The 18352-nt window shown below is 35.4% G+C and overlaps 1 protein-coding gene across 2 annotated transcripts in view; it reads right to left on the bottom strand.

Moving 5' to 3' along the window:
- Nucleotides 1-17938, bottom strand: part of LOC128231283 (clathrin heavy chain 1) — a 28929-nt gene extending 10991 nt beyond the window's left edge. The window contains exons 1-16 of one of the 2 annotated variants that reach the window (XM_052943907.1): nucleotides 17749-17938; nucleotides 16339-16546; nucleotides 13669-13695; nucleotides 9592-9741; nucleotides 9047-9165; nucleotides 8155-8316; nucleotides 7475-7588; nucleotides 6864-7037; nucleotides 6253-6450; nucleotides 4379-4579; nucleotides 3588-3863; nucleotides 2880-3017; nucleotides 2263-2427; nucleotides 1376-1556; nucleotides 854-1017; nucleotides 129-254 (exon numbers count right to left, since the gene is read on the bottom strand). In XM_052943907.1, coding sequence (XP_052799867.1) covers nucleotides 129-254; nucleotides 854-1017; nucleotides 1376-1556; nucleotides 2263-2427; nucleotides 2880-3017; nucleotides 3588-3863; nucleotides 4379-4579; nucleotides 6253-6450; nucleotides 6864-7037; nucleotides 7475-7588; nucleotides 8155-8316; nucleotides 9047-9165; nucleotides 9592-9741; nucleotides 13669-13695; nucleotides 16339-16546; nucleotides 17749-17790 — 2445 coding nt within the window. In that variant the 5' untranslated portion in view covers nucleotides 17791-17938. The remainder of the gene's footprint in view (nucleotides 1-128; nucleotides 255-853; nucleotides 1018-1375; nucleotides 1557-2262; nucleotides 2428-2879; nucleotides 3018-3587; nucleotides 3864-4378; nucleotides 4580-6252; nucleotides 6451-6863; nucleotides 7038-7474; nucleotides 7589-8154; nucleotides 8317-9046; nucleotides 9166-9591; nucleotides 9742-13668; nucleotides 13696-16338; nucleotides 16547-17748) is intronic. The other variant, XM_052943908.1, reaches the window with a different exon arrangement.
- Between the last annotated feature and the right edge of the window lie 414 nt (nucleotides 17939-18352).

Raw genomic sequence — 18352 nt, 5'->3', positions numbered from 1 at the left:
CCAGTAGCAAAATCATTCACTTAATACATTCTGAAAGTATTTAAAAATTAAGTATATTAATTGTTAAGTTTTGGTGGATTTTTTCAAATGACATATTTCTTTAAGGGCCTCCTTAGTTCATTGCATACCTTCTGCACGTAGATCTCAATGTACTTCTGGAGACTGTTTCTGTACAGGTAGAGGACAAGGTCATGGACGAGGTCAAACCTGTCACATACGATGATCAACGGCAGCTGGTCAGTCAACTTGGCTTCCTGGAAATCAATGTCACAAAATAAGCAGTGATCACAAATAGCAATGGTTTACTCAAAGTCATGCAAGTATTTGAGCTTGTTCAATCAAGTGTAATTTTGATGACTGTGTCAGAACCTGATGGAAGTTAATTTCTGATTCAAAAACTTACTGTCATGTACTGACAAGACTAAAATAATCATGTAAATTCTGTTACAATGGGAGAGCTTTTTTGAAATTCAACTCAAAATGCAGTAAAAAATCATAATTACATATTCCATTTGTTTCTGTTTAAACCATTGATTGAGATTTGAGTTATGAAACTAACCAAATGCAATCTAATTTGTAAATGTAATTTAAAAACCAAGGCTCATCTGTTCATTTTTAGTTAAAAGGGACACAACTAAAGAATACTTCAAGACAAATTATTCGGAAAATGAGCCCTGCCACCCATTTGCATTTTGTCATTTGTACACTAAATTTCATGTGAATATTTTGACAGATTTTTGAGTTATGGCCAAAGTTGAAGGGTTTGCACAACAACAACAACGAAAATTTAACCTTAATATTTCTTTAAAAAAACAAAAACAGCCAAGCTTATCAGTCCTTGCATCTTTCCTACCTTTAGGAAGTTTTTCACCCTCTCAGGGTCGTAACAGTTGCTCTCTCGGCAGATCCTCTCCACCTCCTTGATCTGTCCGGTCTTGCAAGCAGCCTGGATGTACTTGAAGTGGACGTCCTGGTCCTGGCTGAAGTTCACAATGGAACCCAGGAAGTAAAACAATCCTGAAATGGGACAAAAGTTCTGGATAATAAAATGGGCAAGACTTTTCAACAACTGCAAAAACTTTGAACCTTAAACTAGCATCCCTCACTGATATGCAAGCTTACCCTCCTGTTTTCATACAGCATGAACAAAATATTTATCATTCAGCATTAAAAAAATAAATTTAAAAATATAACCACCAAAAAATATAACAATCTACAATACTAAATCAATACAACTCATTTGATGTTCATGAAAGTTGTTCAAAATATTATTAAGTATGCCAATAGATGCTGTCAATACATAAATTATCACTTCTTAAACTCTTTGTCTTTGAAAGACTGACAAGCTTATGACAATAAAACAACTCCAACCCACCTTCAAAGCTCTTGAATGACTCGAACACCTCAATGAGGGAGTTAGTGGTGAGCTGCTCATGGTACTTGGAGGCGATCTGGACACACACCTGAAGGTTCTGGCGGATGTTGGCAGTCAACATAGCCTTCAGACACTCCAGGGAATCCTCGACAGAGAGGGAGCCAAAGTAGTTCACCAACCACTGGAGAATACAAGACAATTCATGGTCAGTGGTGGAAATTAGCTTAAATATGCAAGCCCTATATTGATAAATTACTTTCCAGGCTAAAAATTCTTGATTTCATATACCGTATCCAGGCAATGGAACACATTTATTTAAGTTAAAATCTTTTGGACAGTTTTAAAAAGTTAGATAAGCTTGTGGCTAACACACATTTAATTGACTCTTGAAACAATAACATTCAATATCAATATATTAACAATATCATAACAATATCATTTTAGACTTAACATTTAATCAATATCAGCCATTGTGGTAGACTAGACAACATGTAAAACAGACTTCTTTCTACAGTTATCTTTACAACAAACTGTCTAATGAACCATATATGTTCCTTCATCAACAAATGACAATAATACAGTCAAAACTCGCTGTGTTGAACTCTATTATCTTGATATTCTGGTTATGTTGAACTTTTTAAGAATATTTTGGATTCAGTTAGACATCCCGTTTATCGGTTGGATCAAATTTTTAATATCACGAAAAAATTCCTGCGGTCCCAATAACATCAACATAGGAAGTTTTGACAGTATTTGATAAAACAGGTTTTTTTCTGTAATAAAGTCTGGATATGGAACACCCAAACTGGCTAAATGAAGCTCTCATTCTCAAAAAAATAAAAAAATAAAGTTGAAAATGTGTAATTTAAAGACGAGATGGTTCAAACCTCAGGGTTGAGTAGGTGTGTATGGACGACAGCCCGCTTGATGTCGTACAGGTCAGTGTAGTGTTCTAGAGCACGCTGTAGGAGCCCGGCCTTCTCGCACAGCTGGGCGATGTGGGCCTTGTCGTAGTGGGTGAACATCTGGTTACCCAGGATCGCGTCAGCTACCTGTAACCAACAATTGGCTCATGGTTATCTTGTCTTTTCATATTTAGTTATGCAATGGCCATAGGCATATTTAATGCTGACCAGCAATAAACTTTGAACTTTGAAACTGCTAGATCAAATGCCATAGAATGTCTCCTTGACAGTGTGATTTAAGTAGAATGCTTTCAAAGTGTCACTTCCAATATGTGTTCTTTGTTACAGTACAAGACACCTACACATCTGGTTAATACTACGCAAATGTTTTATGAGCAATTAAACTGGAACAGACATTTAAAGAAGTTTTTTTTCTGGTCTGAACATACACAAATTTTGCATTTTCTCAAATTGTGCCATATAACAATGTTTGTTCTGCATTTTCAGTCTGTGATATACAATAATGTTTGATATCAAATGGTAATTGCTCTTTTCATTTCCTTTGTATATCAAATTATTTTTTTAGATCTCAACTTTACCTGTGGTGCAGACATCAGGTTCATTTCCAGCAGGCGAGTCTGGAGGGGGCCCTCAGCTGGGCGGTTGTTCTTCAGGGCATCCAGAAGGAATGATGTGCACTGCTGAATCAGGTTGGACTCCATGAACACATCCACAACCTGCAGAAAAGTTAATAGGAAATGGAGACTCGTGTTATATAATCAACAACAGTAAATAAAGGTCTGAGTTGAACACATATGAACTCATATTCGTCAACGGTGCTAAAATGATTCCATTTTTGTCCTGTAACTCAATAACCAAAATCAAATAAAGCAGTATGAAGAATTTCCTGACATGAGACTTGATACAAACAAGACACAATATCATTGAAAGCGCATGGCTTCAAGACCATAAAATATGGGAATGACTAATGAATGCTTCCATTGGTCTGAAGACACCAAAACTTGAGGCAAAATCACAATGATAATCATGAAAAGAGTCATGCAGGGTTCAACTTGAGCAAAATAAGAAATTTAAGTGAGTGATTTTTGGGCTTTCTTGCAAAATGACATGACACACTTTTTAACCAACAACCATCAACAGCCAAACTTTTATAGTGAATAGGCCAGATTGACAATCAAGTACTTTTTTTATTTAATAGATAAGAAAATACTGCTAACAGAACTTTGCTAGCTTGGTCATAAGTCATTCACATTATTCAACCTTACTTGCATAATGCAAAACTATACCTGGTTAAGGTCAGCCAGTGGTTCATCCTCCTGAACCAACATCTGTGCAAACTGGAGGCCTTGCTCGGGGTTCATCCTCATGATATTCCTCAGTAGGAAGATGTAGTCTGGTGTGTGGCCGACCTTCTTTGCATACAGCACGATCTTCTGGAACTGTCCAGTCTCTGCGAAGCATTGGATCACCTTGTTCGGCACGTTGGCTCGCAGGTAGATGGAGAGGGCTAGAGTCGTGTCCCCTGCCTTCACGAGGTCTCCAAGCTCCTCACTGCACTCCAGCTGCAAGGGAGATAATTCAACATAAATGGTAAGTAATTCAAAGACTTCCAGATGATTTTTTTTTTCATTTTTATACCTTAACAAAAAACAAGAACATCACCTGTTTTTCCTTTCATAAAAGGACTGTTTCAGTTGAAAAGGTGACATATAAAAACCGGTTAGTATCAGTCTGTTTACAAAATGTGTTTATATCGTATGTATTTAAATGTTTTTATTCAAAGTATAAACAGAGCACCTTAAGAATATCTTTTAACTTTTCTATGTGTAAAATTCCACATTGATATATTTCTTGAAAAAATAATGCTTTAAAATGTTTAAATCGGTTGTTTAACATGAAGTTTTCATATCTTAATGTAGATTATACATAAAACATGTTTATACTTTAGCATAACACTTTCTTCTTCAGCAATAACATGGTAAATTTACAGAAATGTTTAATTCTAACATAAAATGCTTCTGTAATATCATTATATGGCCCAAGATAATAACTTGCTCAATCCTGTCCTATGACAAACCTTTTCTTCCTTCAGCCACTTCTCAATGAGCTGTTTGCGTCCCTGCTGGATGACTGGTCTGCACAACTCCAGGGATTCATACTTGTTGAGCTGTCCCTTGTCCAGCAGGATACCGAAGTACTGCAGGAGAGGCGATGTCTGGCCTTGCTGGGCGGGCACCTGCTGGAACTGTTGGATGGTTGCGGGTGTACGCAAGATGCCCTGGAAATAGAATAGAGAGATTAGAAAAACAATAGGAGGAAGTCAGTAAAACATCACTTTACTTTTAAAATACCAATATAGTCGGCCATTGGCTTGATAAATCACAATCCAGATAAAAATCAATGTCCTTTTTGATTGGTCAAGAGAATGTACCCCTAGTTGGGCTCCAACCCATTACCTCTTGGGTCCGAGGCGGACCTCTCAACCATAAGACCACTCTTGACTTTATGAAAAATTTGGGGCTATTATTCAAATCCATTCCCAATGATATAACATGAAGTATTACTCTTTCCCCTGATTTCACTTATGAAAAAATTGACTTTTTTTATAGTATGCTAGTAATTTCTAGTTAAATTATTGTTCTAAATTACAGTGGAAAAAGACACATTCTTTCCGATCTGAAGGCATTGACCCCATTCCAAAATAGTGAGAGAAAAAAACAGTATCTAAATTAATATCCTGAAAAGTCTGATTGTGTTTTAATAACAGCAACCTTGACTTTAAAGGTAATGCATAGAGGCCATGACGCACCATACACATTACGCACGGCTACTGCAAAATCCTGTTTGAATGCTATGGCATTATTGCAATTACAGCCTATTTGACATTTTTTATCTGTTTAAAAAGCAATTAGATCAAGTGATTGAAACAGGTTAAACAAAGGTGTATAGGAGTGTTTCCAGGGTAACATTAATAGACAGCATTACAAGACAAAGGCCACACTTCTCCGAGAATAATCAAAACCTCATTACATGACATTTAATCATACCATATTGTTCATTCATGTATAATGTTATCGTGAACTTGACAATCTTGTATATATGCGACATAATTTTTTTGAAATCTAATCACTAACTTTGTATATGACACATATACCATGATAACCTGTGAGAACGCAAATACGCATGCATTGACTTGTAATCTGATTTATTTCAGTCATTTAATCAACTGGTATCAATTTGCCCCCATTATCTGGTATAGCTGACACAGAAGTGTAAACTGCACAGCGAGCATATTTTCATTTTCCTAGTTATTTAATACCATTACCATTTTACACCAACAAGAAAATAAATATTCAACAAATTGCTTTATCTTGGATCTAAGAGGAAAACTAGTCCTTTCATTATGACTAAAATGCATACCTATGACCTACCGACAATTTGGCAAGCCATAAAAATAACTAAGTTTCATATTCCAACCATGCAGTCCCGAAGTTAGATATAACTAGAGTATTCAATATAAGTCTTATCCTTACCCTTAGACATGCCTCAATGATTCCATTCAGTCCATTTTCCAATTAATTTTACAGTCCCATCAAAACACTCAGAATCAACTCTTTAATTAAGTTAAATCTAAGACGGTTATCTGAAGGAGATATCATATACGGCCCAAGGACTTATTTTTTTCTGTTTTGGACTCTGCCAGACTATTAGGTTCAAAAGTAAATGACTATATATAAGACAGATCCAAGTGATGAGCTGTCACTTTCTTTATGAAATATCTACAAATGAATAAAGTTGTATTTCAGTTGTATTTCATTTCCTAACTTTAATAATTTTCAGAATCCCAGACCACGAAAATATACCAGTGTGTGAATCCGAATGACTCTTAAATTTTGCAGACAATTTTCCATTGACAATCTAGTTATTCTTGCAATGTAAACGAGTGCATACCTTAGGTGCTCCAGCGGCTGCTTTGGCTGCCTCGCTGTAGTTTCCCTGCTGGAAGAGCAAGTTGAACTTCTTCACAAAGAGCTCCTCGGCTCCGGGGAGGTTTGATCGAGACGCAATTTTGATGGCGAGGTCGGGGTTCTGCAGGGTGTTTGTGATGTAGGGAACTATGTTGTCCTCCTCAACAGAGACTGACAGCACCTGAACAAAAAGAAAAACACAAGAGTGGGTAAGTATGGCAAATACCACAGTTGACTGTAATAATTCTGTAAGGGTTCCAATTTTTCACAATTTTGAGGGTTTGGCCTCTCTTATCAGGTGTAAAATTGAAATGCTATTGTCTATAAACTTAATAATGGTACATTTAATATTTCTCTAAATTAAAAATTTGTGGCCTGACAATTTGCAAAAACCAATGGAAAGTTAACTTGCACTAAATTTGAACAATCTCTATTAGCTGTCTTTTTCAAAGGACATACTGAATCTGATTGTCCAAAGTACAGGTTTATCAAAATCATTTAAGTCTAGACATTACCCTCTAAATCAAGTGCCGTTAATACACAATCTTCAGGAATTATTTGTATATGACATATTTCTACAAGAACGTTACTTACCTGTCCCTTCCTGTTAACGCCGATAATTCCAGACGTAGCATCGTGTGGGGCGGTGACGAAGATGGTGTCTCCGCTGATTCGGTTCATGTAGATGCAGAATGCGTTCTCAATGTCGTACAGGTGCACATAACCATACTTGGTGATCAGGAATATCACGCCATGCTTCTGGCTCACCTGAGCAATACAGAAAAAACATTTATGTTATAACTATTAAGACGTCAAGCTCTGACACTTTTTTGAAATGTAATACACAGGTATGTGATTGACTTGGCAGCTGAAGGGCTGAAACTATTTTGGCAATGGAGAGGATTCTTTAGGCCCCAATTGGGGGTAGGAAAGGGATGAAGCACCCTGCCACTGAAGCAAAACTTGCTTTCTAGAAGCACTGTTTAAGGCTCCCCTGATTTTAAATTTGAAGCAAACTCGAGTGTCACAACCAAAAGCAAAAGGTTATTCTTTTTTTTTTGGGGGGGGGGGGGGGGGGGGGGGAGGGGTTCCCTGTGACAGCAGACAAATCACATAACTAAATCCATGCCATTTTGAAAAGATTTCAAAGTATTTTCATTCAAAAGACGTGTTTTGGTCACTTCTATTTTTCAATCAGTCCCTACCTGCATGGCGACGGGGAAATCATTCTGTGCTTCAGGTGGGAAGAAAACATCTACGGCCTTCTTAGAGAATGGACTGTTGCCTGCTGGTGGCGTGCCCACTTCAATTATGTGTAGCTGAAAGAAACAGGAACAAGTGTCTTACTTCATGTTAATGGCCAACTTTTCTCAAACAATGTATGGGATGACTTTCAATTAAAGGGGTAGCTTCACATACTCTCATTTGCAGACCCGCAAATTCGGCCAAAATATGAAATGAACTTTTGTGCTTACAACCTTATGTAATGATAATTTAACAGCCTGATATAAAGCAACTATAAACAATGTCTTTGATTTCACCATTTATTTAAAATACTTTATATTCATTTTAGATTAATAATGTATTTGAATTTCTGTTTCAATCACCACATTTTTTGTTTTGGCGAATTTTAGATGCAAAAAATGAGTCTTCATATTTTTCCTAGAAGGATTGCAAAAACTCAGGTTTTTATCAAGCTGGGTTTGTTAAAATTATGATGCCAAGCATATTTGTAAGATTTTATGCCTATCTTAAACATCTGACAAGTTAAGGCCAAGGAAATGGTGATTGCATTATGCTGTCAATAACACTAAGGCTGTGGCAATAACTCAACCTTTCTTTTAGAAAAAAAAAGACCGGCTTTAAACAACAAATATGGGCCTACCTTTCCGCCCTGTGGCCCACGGACGGCGAAACAGAATATGGTGGAGGGATTTGGGTTATTGTCCACCTTGAGGGAGGCGAACGCTGCGGCGTGGCCCTCGATTGGCTGGCTCACTTTACGCTCCACTGAATACAGCTGCATAGCTCCAACTACACGGTTTTGCTGAAATTATAAGAACCCATTTTTGCTAAAACTATCAGCACCCATTTTTGCTAAAACTATAAGCACCCATTTTTGCTAAAACTATAAGCACCCATTTTGCTTAAACTATAAGCACCCATTTTTGCTAAAACTATAAGCACCCATTTTTGCTAAAACTATAAGCACCCATTTTTGCTAAAACTATAAGCACCCATTTTTGCTAAAACTATCAGCACCCATTTTTGCTAAAACTATAAGCACCCATTTTGCTGAAATTATAGCTTAACTGCTGCAGCTTCATTGTATTCTATTTGGAACTGAATTTTGATGAGTTTTAGATATTTCAAAATTATTTCAAAATTATATAAACATAATATTTAACTGAATGCATTAAAGTAATAAGATTATCATTTTGCTTATTAAACATTACATCATTCACAAGTTGAACAAATGAATCAAAATGTAAACATTGTGCTCTCAGCGTAAATGTCAATCACAATTTGTCCACAATAAATCATTCAGAACTGCATTTTCAATTTGTCTAGATTCCTATTCAATCCTATAGTATAAACAAATAATGGGTTGTATTTGAAAAATGGCCATAGGTCACGAAACTACACTATGCACTACTACCCATTATGGTCTTGTAATGTGTACCTAGTTTTAGAGTGATTCAGAGCTCTGCAAATGTTTGCCATTAGAAAGACTGACCAACCACATTTAGAAATCACTACCATTCACCGTTACACACCTGTGCCGAGATCCCAATGAGCAGCAGCCACTGTTGTTTTGGGTCGGTACGATAGTTGATGATCTGGCAGCCCTGTAGGTTCGAGTGGCGCTCAAACATCTTCTGGGGCTGCGAATCACCTAAAATGTTGGAAATAATTTTTACTCTACTACATACACATTCTTTACAGTTTGTAAGTATTGAATATAGCATCATCATCTCGGCCCAAAATTCTGATGCCTTAATAAACCTAGATTTCCAAAAAAGGTTGGTTTAAACATATTTATTTCATAAAATTGTACAAATGAAGCATATATTTCATATTAAATATAGAAAAAAATAAAATTTGATCAGAATCTAAGAGCTTATAATGATCATCTTCTTCTGTAGAAATCAATTAATTATATTTTATTTTATTGTCTTTTTGAGGATAAGGACATCCAAAAACTGTTAACTGGCAACCTAAACAGTACCTTCCACGAACCAGTGAAAAACAGCAGTTTCCGTGGCCATGCCAATTAAAGAGCATAATTTGAAGAAAAAAATACACAGCCAACCCACAGTACCTTCCATGGGCCAGTGGAATACAGCAGTTTCGGTTGCTATGGCAACAGTGTTCACCGAGATCCATTTCCAGAAGAGAACTTCCTCGGTCATTGTGTGAGCCTTCATCTTGCTCTTCATCTCGATATTAAAGATCTGCAGTGTCTTCCCAGCTGAAATTAAACAATAAAAACAACACGGGTTAAGCATATGATCAGCGTACCCATTACCATACTTCTTACCAATAAGCAAGAGTGATGCAGTTTTCAAAACATTTTCCATCTGCTGCAGAATTATCAACAGGAGAATTAACTTTATTGGGCACTAAATATGGGAAACAATTTACCCCGTTTTTGCTATTTTTCAACCATAACATGTGAATCATATCTGCTACACTTATGTTGCATTTGAGATCATATTAATCAGTAAATGTTTTAAACAATTTGCCATGCTTTTCCTAGTTTTCCAACGTAATATGCGAAACATTTATGCTATACTTATACTGCATTAGAGATCTTGTGCCAAATATTTTTGTATTGAATGAAGATAAACAGTGGGCAAAACAAATGCCTCCAGGTTTGCTAATGTTTTGGATTTTTATACAGCAGGGCATGTTGAAAATGTTGATGCCACGCACAAGCATATAAGTTCCGATTTGTTCATCCAAAAGTCTTTATTTCAATGACAGGATCAATTGTAATGCTGAATAAAGAAAACCATTATAAAATCATTGCAAACTGTGCCACTAAAACAAAAATCATGGACTCTAAGACTACCAACAGTTTGAATTTGTCAATGCTTGAGTACATGTTGGCATGATACATTTATGTTTTAACAAAGACCTGCACTGCAAATTCAAAGAACTCATTTAAATGCAAAAACTAAATGCATACAAGACAATGCCTTTACAGAAAATGTATTATAAAAAAAATTAAACCCCACAAGAACACTACACAGTCATGTCGAAAATAACAAAATAATGGTTCTTCAATTATGAACATTTATGAACATTTGGTCAAGTTCTTGGCTATATATGCCGAGGAAGTGTGCAAGGGGGCGACAAAAAATGCAAAGAATATTGGAAACAGCCAAATCCAATGGATAATGACCAATTTTGGTTATGCATAGGATAACTAACAATTACAAAATCAGAGTAATGGATGGGGTTTGGAGGTCTGGGGAAAAGTGATGCATGTACATGTTATCATAACATTATGACCACTGAGGCATGAATAATAATAAACTACTTACAGAGTAAATAATTAATGCATTGTTTCTGCGGATGTCTTTCAATAATCAAGTTTTCGCAGTAAAGAATGGTTGAAATTACCCCATGTTAAATTTGTCGACACCTAGCACTAGGTACCCTCAGAATTCAGACTCGTTCATTCAAATAATATAATTTCGATGACTATAGGACAAAGTCAGTGATTAGCACTTTACCATGGCCAGACCATTACTCTTTTACAAGAGTTCCTCTCCAAATATTGAAGTAAATCATGTAAACAATGACAATGCAACCTTCACCTATCACTGTTTCCTAAGCGGAGGTCAATTCGCTGATAGAGCAACATGATAGGGAACAAAAAACGGCTTACTCCGTTCACAAAATTCCCATTGTCAATCAATACCAACCAAAACACTGTCTGGTTCAAGGAAAGCCCGAACATTGAGAAGAAACATCTATCTGGTGTTATTGATTCCCAATATTTAGTTTTATCGCAAATGGAAAAAAAACGCTGCACCCTTTTGATGGTGAGACCTTTGTATATTCTTAAGGAGTGATGTGGTTTCTAGAAAAGGATCCGAAATAAGACTTACAACAATGGGCCAATTGTTCAGAACTTCGTTAAGGTTAACCTCGTAAACGTCGTCATTGTAAACTTTCAATCTTAACTTCTCTAATGAATTCACTTAAAATCTGTAGTAGTTCTAACAAGATTTGAAACAACTGTTTCATATGTCTTTTTTTTAATTTATGAACATATCATCCTATTTCATGTTTTAAGGTTATCAATGAGGTCGTTAATCAAGTTGTTAACTTTAACAAAGTTCTGAAGAATCAATTTACTATTATATTTAGATCCTAGTACTAACATATTTAGATCCTAGTACGAACATATTGTAAAAAAATACAATCTAAAGCAAATAAAAAGTACTTAAAACACATTGTTGCAACAGAAGTGCTCCATAGGAAATAGTAAATTCTGTGGTCGAAATTGATGCAAGCCCTGTTTTGGTAAAATGCTTGCCGGGCCGGACAAAAATTCTCAATTTTATGCAGCAGGACTTGTTGAAATTTGTTGATAGCCAGCACAACTTTATGGATTCGAGCCTGTACATTCAAAAATCTTATTCCGATGACTGTAACTAAACACACAAAACTTTTAAAAGTTATATATATAGATATGCAAATATTAAAATTATAATGTTAATTCAAAAGCCATACTTCAAAATAATGTACAAGTTATTTCAAATACGTTGGCCAAGTTTCAGATCAATATGACTGTTCTCTATAATTAACTCACAACAAATGAATAGACAAACAATGCCAAAAACCTTAAATTAAACTTCCTGCTTCATATATAACAATTTTAAATGGTGCCAGCTGTCTAAGCACAAGACCACAAGCCCTGAACTGGTAAATTTCATTCAAAACTTTCTCAAATTCTTGATTTCAAATAGCAGAGTGTGTTGATTTTTTTTTATTTAATACACTTCAAGTATTAGAATTTAGAATACATTCTTCATTTTCAGCCAATGCAATTGCAGATAGGTATATATAAGTACTAAGCTTAGTCATTAAGAATTTCAACTTTTGAGGGTGTTTGAAGGTTCGCCTACTGCCACTCATTCAATACACAATACACAATCCCTGCCTCAAATTTAGCGTTGACAATGTGTCAGTCAATGAGGTAGTATTCTAAGATGTTAGATGACCTGAAGTAATATTTTAATGAAGAAGAACTGCTCACTTGCCTATTCTTTATCATTAATATTTTACTTCATGTCACCTAACTATTATTATGCTTGTTTATAAAGTCTCATTTCAATTAATAAGTTACATATTATACTTTTAAATATGTGTGTTATAACCATTATGACTATCTAATATTTTATTTACACAAGTGAAAAAGCCACTACCCAAGCAACTAGTTAATCACTGGTCAATGAAATCTAATTATGAGTACTATCATATTTAAAATAGTTAAGATAATAGATGTACGCAGTCAATGGCTAGGAAGCTGCGGTCATATCTAAAAATGTGTGTTTGTGTGCAAATAATAATGTCGGAATTATCATACATGTACCACTACGTGTATAAAGATTAGACTAACTTCAATAACAACTTTATTAAAATATACTAACAAGTTATCAATCTGATTTTAACATAATCAAAAATTACCTTAATCTTACAGTAGTTCAAAAGGTGTCCAATTTACACTAATTTTTCTAGAAACCCACCCACATACAAATCAAAAAAAGAAATTCATGCATTTAAAGAATTTGTACAAAAATGCAAACAAATACAATCCTACTGCATCTGAATTAGAAATGCAGTTTTTTGGGGCCAAATTTCGGCCCCATTCCCCTCCTTTAAAAAGTAATATTTTTCCCCTGCCCAAGTAAAATCACTTTATTTAGAGGAGCATTGACCTCTAAACATTTAGCAATTGTAGCAACATAGTCACAATCATGAATATGTATAGGTTTGTTGAATAAAAAGGTTTGAAAACAAGTTGAACATTTTACTTATTCATGTTAGTATAATTCCCTTTTTTGCAGACCCAACACTATATTTCCCCACCAAAATTCCCTTAAAAGTCGAAAAAAAAAAAACACCACTGAATTGTGTTGAAAAAGATTGCTAAACAGCTGTACTTATTTATTAAGTTCTTCCAAACCATTTTATATATAAAGATTTTAAATCATGCTTGTAATTCATTTGCCTAGTTATGCTTTTATGCTATGCACGTGTCAATACTGCCACACTGCCAATTGGCTGCCAAAAGTAGCAGCAGTAGCAGCTCAGCTGGGTGTGTGTATATATGAGATGGGGGCGTGTCAAGGGGGACGGGGCCAAACAAGGAAATACACACCGTTGGGGTCCCCTGGCTGGGCAGAGCCTGTCAAGAACAAACACATTATGCAAGCATGGAAACAACAAACTAAAAAAGCCAAAATATCGCCAGAGACAAAGCTGCACCAACACTTGCAAACTTAAACATGTGATAAGTGACAAAAGAAAACAATATACATTTTTATATGGCTAAGAAAGTAATCAATTATAATAATGAATATGGTTGATTTTTATTTTGCTGCAAATATATTTGACAAAAGTGTGGGAACATAAATCAAGTAATGTTGATGGTTTAATTTCTAAGAAGGCTTAAAAAAATAATCTGAGTTTAAGGCAAGACCTCAAAAATGCTAGGAAGAGTACAGACATAGTTTTTAGTTTTTTTCTCAAGTCAAGTCAAAACAGCGAAGTAAGTCTCAAATGCTTACTATGTCATTTGTGCATTAAATAATTTTTACCTCATGTTTCTCATTGTAATAAACTAAAACAAGAGCTGTCACAGAGACAGCGCGCTCGACTATTCCCCCGCTTTTCGGTGTATGGATTGAAAAGTTTTGGCGAAACATGCATGGATCACTGTTAGATTAGATTTCAATGCAATACATGATGTGCTGAGATATTTACATAAATTAAATTGGAAAATATCTGAGGTGGTACGCAAACTTTAATGTAAATTCTAAGTCGAAAAAGGGGCATAATTCTGTCCAAATGCTTGATAGAGTTACCTCCTCCTGTGTACAGGTTGGGGGCTTGATGGTGAACGAGTGTGCAAAGTTTCAAAGCCAGATGTCAATGGACTTATTTGAGGTGGTACGCAAACTTAAACGTAAATTTTAAGTAAAAAAGGGGCATAATTTTGTCAAAATGCTTGATAAAGTTACCTCCTCCTGTGTACAGGGTGGGGGCATGATGTTGAACAAGTGTGCAAAGTTTCAAAGCCATATGTCAATATTTGAGGTGGTACACAAACTCTTACAAAAACTTTAAAAAACATAAGTGGTTACGCCGACGCTCGGGTGACTAGGATAGCTCTCCTTATTCTTCGAATAGTCGAGCTAAAAATCAGATTTGTTTTATCTGGGGTCCAAAAAATCTGTAAGGTAAAGGGGTTTTGCCAGGCAGGGTCCGGTTGCCCTAAACACAGATATTCTTTAAAAACCTTACACAAGCACATGCCATTTATTAGGACACAGATTTCTCTAAATACTAGAGGTTTCATTATGGTGTGGTATATAGCAAAGACTTCATTATCAGACCATGCAATTTTAGAAATAGACAAGAATGTATAATCGACAATAGACAATGGCATATGCTCCTGTGCATAAGGACCATGGACACATATATAACAATTAACATCATCATAAGGGTTATCAACATTGATAATGAACAAAAAACACAACACTATGCAGTGTAGACATAGCATTAATAAGACAATATCATACAGATACATGTATTGCAAATGACTGCAAGCAATTCTTTAAACGATGCTTATTTTACAAACAATTTAATTAGCACAATCCTGCAAGCCCTGCACTGGTAAAATGTCCTCCAGGCTTGCTAAAATTCGGAAATTTTATATAGCAGGGCTTCTTTAAAAAAAATTATGTCGGGCAAAAGTATTAGAATTTGGGCTTGTTCATACAAATTTTAAAAGACAAATTTCGATGACTGAGAAGTACTCAAACTTTTCCAGATTGGGTTGACAGGCAAAAGGAGATATACAAACTCTGTATAACAGTATATTACATCACAATTGATGTTACATTTACATATAAAATGGGAAGAAACCATTTTGTTTCTTAATCTGGTTATTCTAGACCCAAGCCATCAAGCGAATAGACATGGTCCCAATAGCAAATAAAAGGCTGCCTCCAATAGAAAATTATCATGGGAATGATCATAGATTTCCAATAAAGAGTATTTGCGGTAATGGCTAGGCAGAATACTAAATCAAGACTATAGTAAATTACCCCAAAACCAATAACCAACAATGAAATTCTACTCCAAGATAAATCGTGATGATAATCAATGCAAAAAGCATCCCACTTTAAATATGTATAAAACACTTATATTTAGCAAAAAGGTAGATTTTATATATGCATTATCACTAAATCAAGAGACAGGGACAGATATATTAAATGAAGGCCACCATTAATAAATTAATTTGTTTGGCTTTACCCTACCAACATTTGAAGGAGTGGGTAGGTAGGTTTTTCAATCACCATTATGCATTTCCTGACATCCTAACCCCTTAATTTTGTAATGAAAAAAATGAACACAGGAGAAAGGTTGAAAAACTTTTGGGTTGCGGGTATTTTTGTGAGGCAGTTTAGTAAGGCCAAACAAAATAGCTATAAATTGTGGCCCGATTACCGATCCCCAAAAGAACACAATTTCACGAGTATAAGGGACATAAACATAGATATTGATTCAGAATTAATTTTAGACAACATAATTATGACTATAAAGACAATATTTTAACCAAAATGATAATACTTTTGTCAACAAAGGTACCAGACTCTGATCGAATAATCAGAGTATAATTATCTTCATTTAGATATAGAGTTTTTAGATTTTGTATGACAAAAGCAACAACAAAAATACTGACTACATTCAGACTATGACAATATCTCAACCTTATTTCTCTGTACACAGGCGAGCTAGAACATTTTACAACATAGATACACACCTTTCAGCGCAATGACTTTGCTGGTTGGGTTCATGATAGCAGAGTCGGCAGAGATCGGCCGTCTGATTGGGTTAGAAGAGTCGTTCATGTCGATGATGACGACCTGGGCCGTCTCCCCAACCTTTTCCCGCACACAGATGAACTTGTCCGACTCCATCGTGAGTGTACTGAAGCCAATGTTGGCTGCGTTGATCCCAACATTTTGGAGCTGAAGTGAAAGAATAGGTTTAAATCATGATTGGCATTATAAGCACTTCATATTTATGTTTTACGCCAATCGTCAACAGGTGCAAACATACACCTGTGCCTGTGCATGCATCAAATTCAACAGGATGTGGTTCACGGAGTGTTAAATCTGCAGCAAATTGTTATGAATTCAGTGCTATAACCAGATATTCTACAAACAACCACAGTTAAGGGTCTCCCTTTTAGAGTTCGTGTTTACAGTGATGCAGTGTGAGGGGTCGTTGATGACCCACCCACAAGATGCACAAATATAGCCGTTGTACAGTCTGTAAAAAAAGCAAAAAGATTGTCACCAAGGCCTCTTTATCTAATACTTAACACAAATTGGAACAAGAAGGTATCAATAAACGAGTCTCTCCTATCCATGCCACAGAGCTTGTCATTTATAAGTTGGTAAGCTGTACATTATGTACAGTTTGAATTTCATGTTTATTTCCTTTCACACACTCGCAATCAGTGGTTGAATTAAGGCTGAAGCACAAGCCCTCCACTAGTAAAATGTTTTTATGCTTGCTCAAAATGCCAAGCTTTTCACAATTTCTTCATTTCACTTTCAGTACTAAAGTCAAAATACAAAATTCATGTTTGTTGACACGAGTCTTAATTTTGATTGCCAAACTCATCACGACCACATTCATTTTGCTCATTCCATAAAATTGGAAGACTATCGGTGAATAATTTTGGTAAATTAAAGTATATGGAGTAAGTTTAAGCTTAATTTCACTTGTGTTCAACTTTTAACATTTTGAATTAGTGGGTGGGGTAATTTAAAAACAACATTAACAAATACTTTGCATTTAATAAGGATGAAAATAATATAATTTCTATAAAAATATACCAGTATTTGTGCTACAATAGTTCGAACGAATGAGGAGGGTTGTCAAAGTATTATAAAACCAAAACATGTATTTTAATTAATGATTTAACAAACAACATCGCGTGACATCATCCGCCCCCAATTTTCTGTATTTTATCGAACGAAGACGTTAAAACTGTGTTGCGAACATCTTTCTATGCAGATAATTAATAACCTAATACTGAAACATTCAACAATAATACAATGCAATTATACAAAACAAAAAAACGTGGATGAATTTGGAAATTATGAAAATATTGAGGGGCGTGTAAAATGTGTAGTGAAAATTCAAGCGAATGTTTTTGTACCTGTAGGTGCTCCTGAAACCGTATTGGGAGCATCTGTGACATGGTCAGGTTCCTTTCTCTTATGTCCACCCAGCGATTAGTTGTATTTTTATATCAAGTCAGTCAATTTGCGAAAAATACCGGCTTGCCGGTGAGTCACTTGTTCTATCAACGTTTCCGACTTGTCAAGATGGCGGACACCGGATGGATTGATAAAGTAGAGCCAGGTAAATCTATAAAATCAACAAAACATCCGTTATCAGAAATTCATCTTAAGAATCACGAGTAAGTGAATAAATTACGTTAGACAGCGCGCATCATTTATGACAGATTTCACAAAATGATACCGAAATCTGATAGAATATCAAGAACTACTTTGTTATAACATTTCTATTTATCTTACTACGCGGTGACGTCAATTCTAGGTCAAAAACTGCTTCCGTGTCAGGCACGTTACAATTTTCGAGTTAATTCCCTTACATTATTCTAAACCTAGATGTTTTTTTTCCAGAATAACTATGTACCGTTTAAAAAAGGGACTCTCACATGTTTTCGGACCGTTTTTGTTTCACGGTAAAGCATCTGAAAAACGAATGCTATAATTACTTTACTCCTTGAATTGAAT

Source organism: Mya arenaria, chromosome 4 (assembly GCF_026914265.1).
Source record: "Mya arenaria isolate MELC-2E11 chromosome 4, ASM2691426v1".
NCBI classification, from domain to species: domain Eukaryota; kingdom Metazoa; phylum Mollusca; class Bivalvia; order Myida; family Myidae; genus Mya; species Mya arenaria.
Note: the sequence above shows the minus strand (reverse complement) of the source record. Positions and strands in the feature narration are given on the sequence as shown.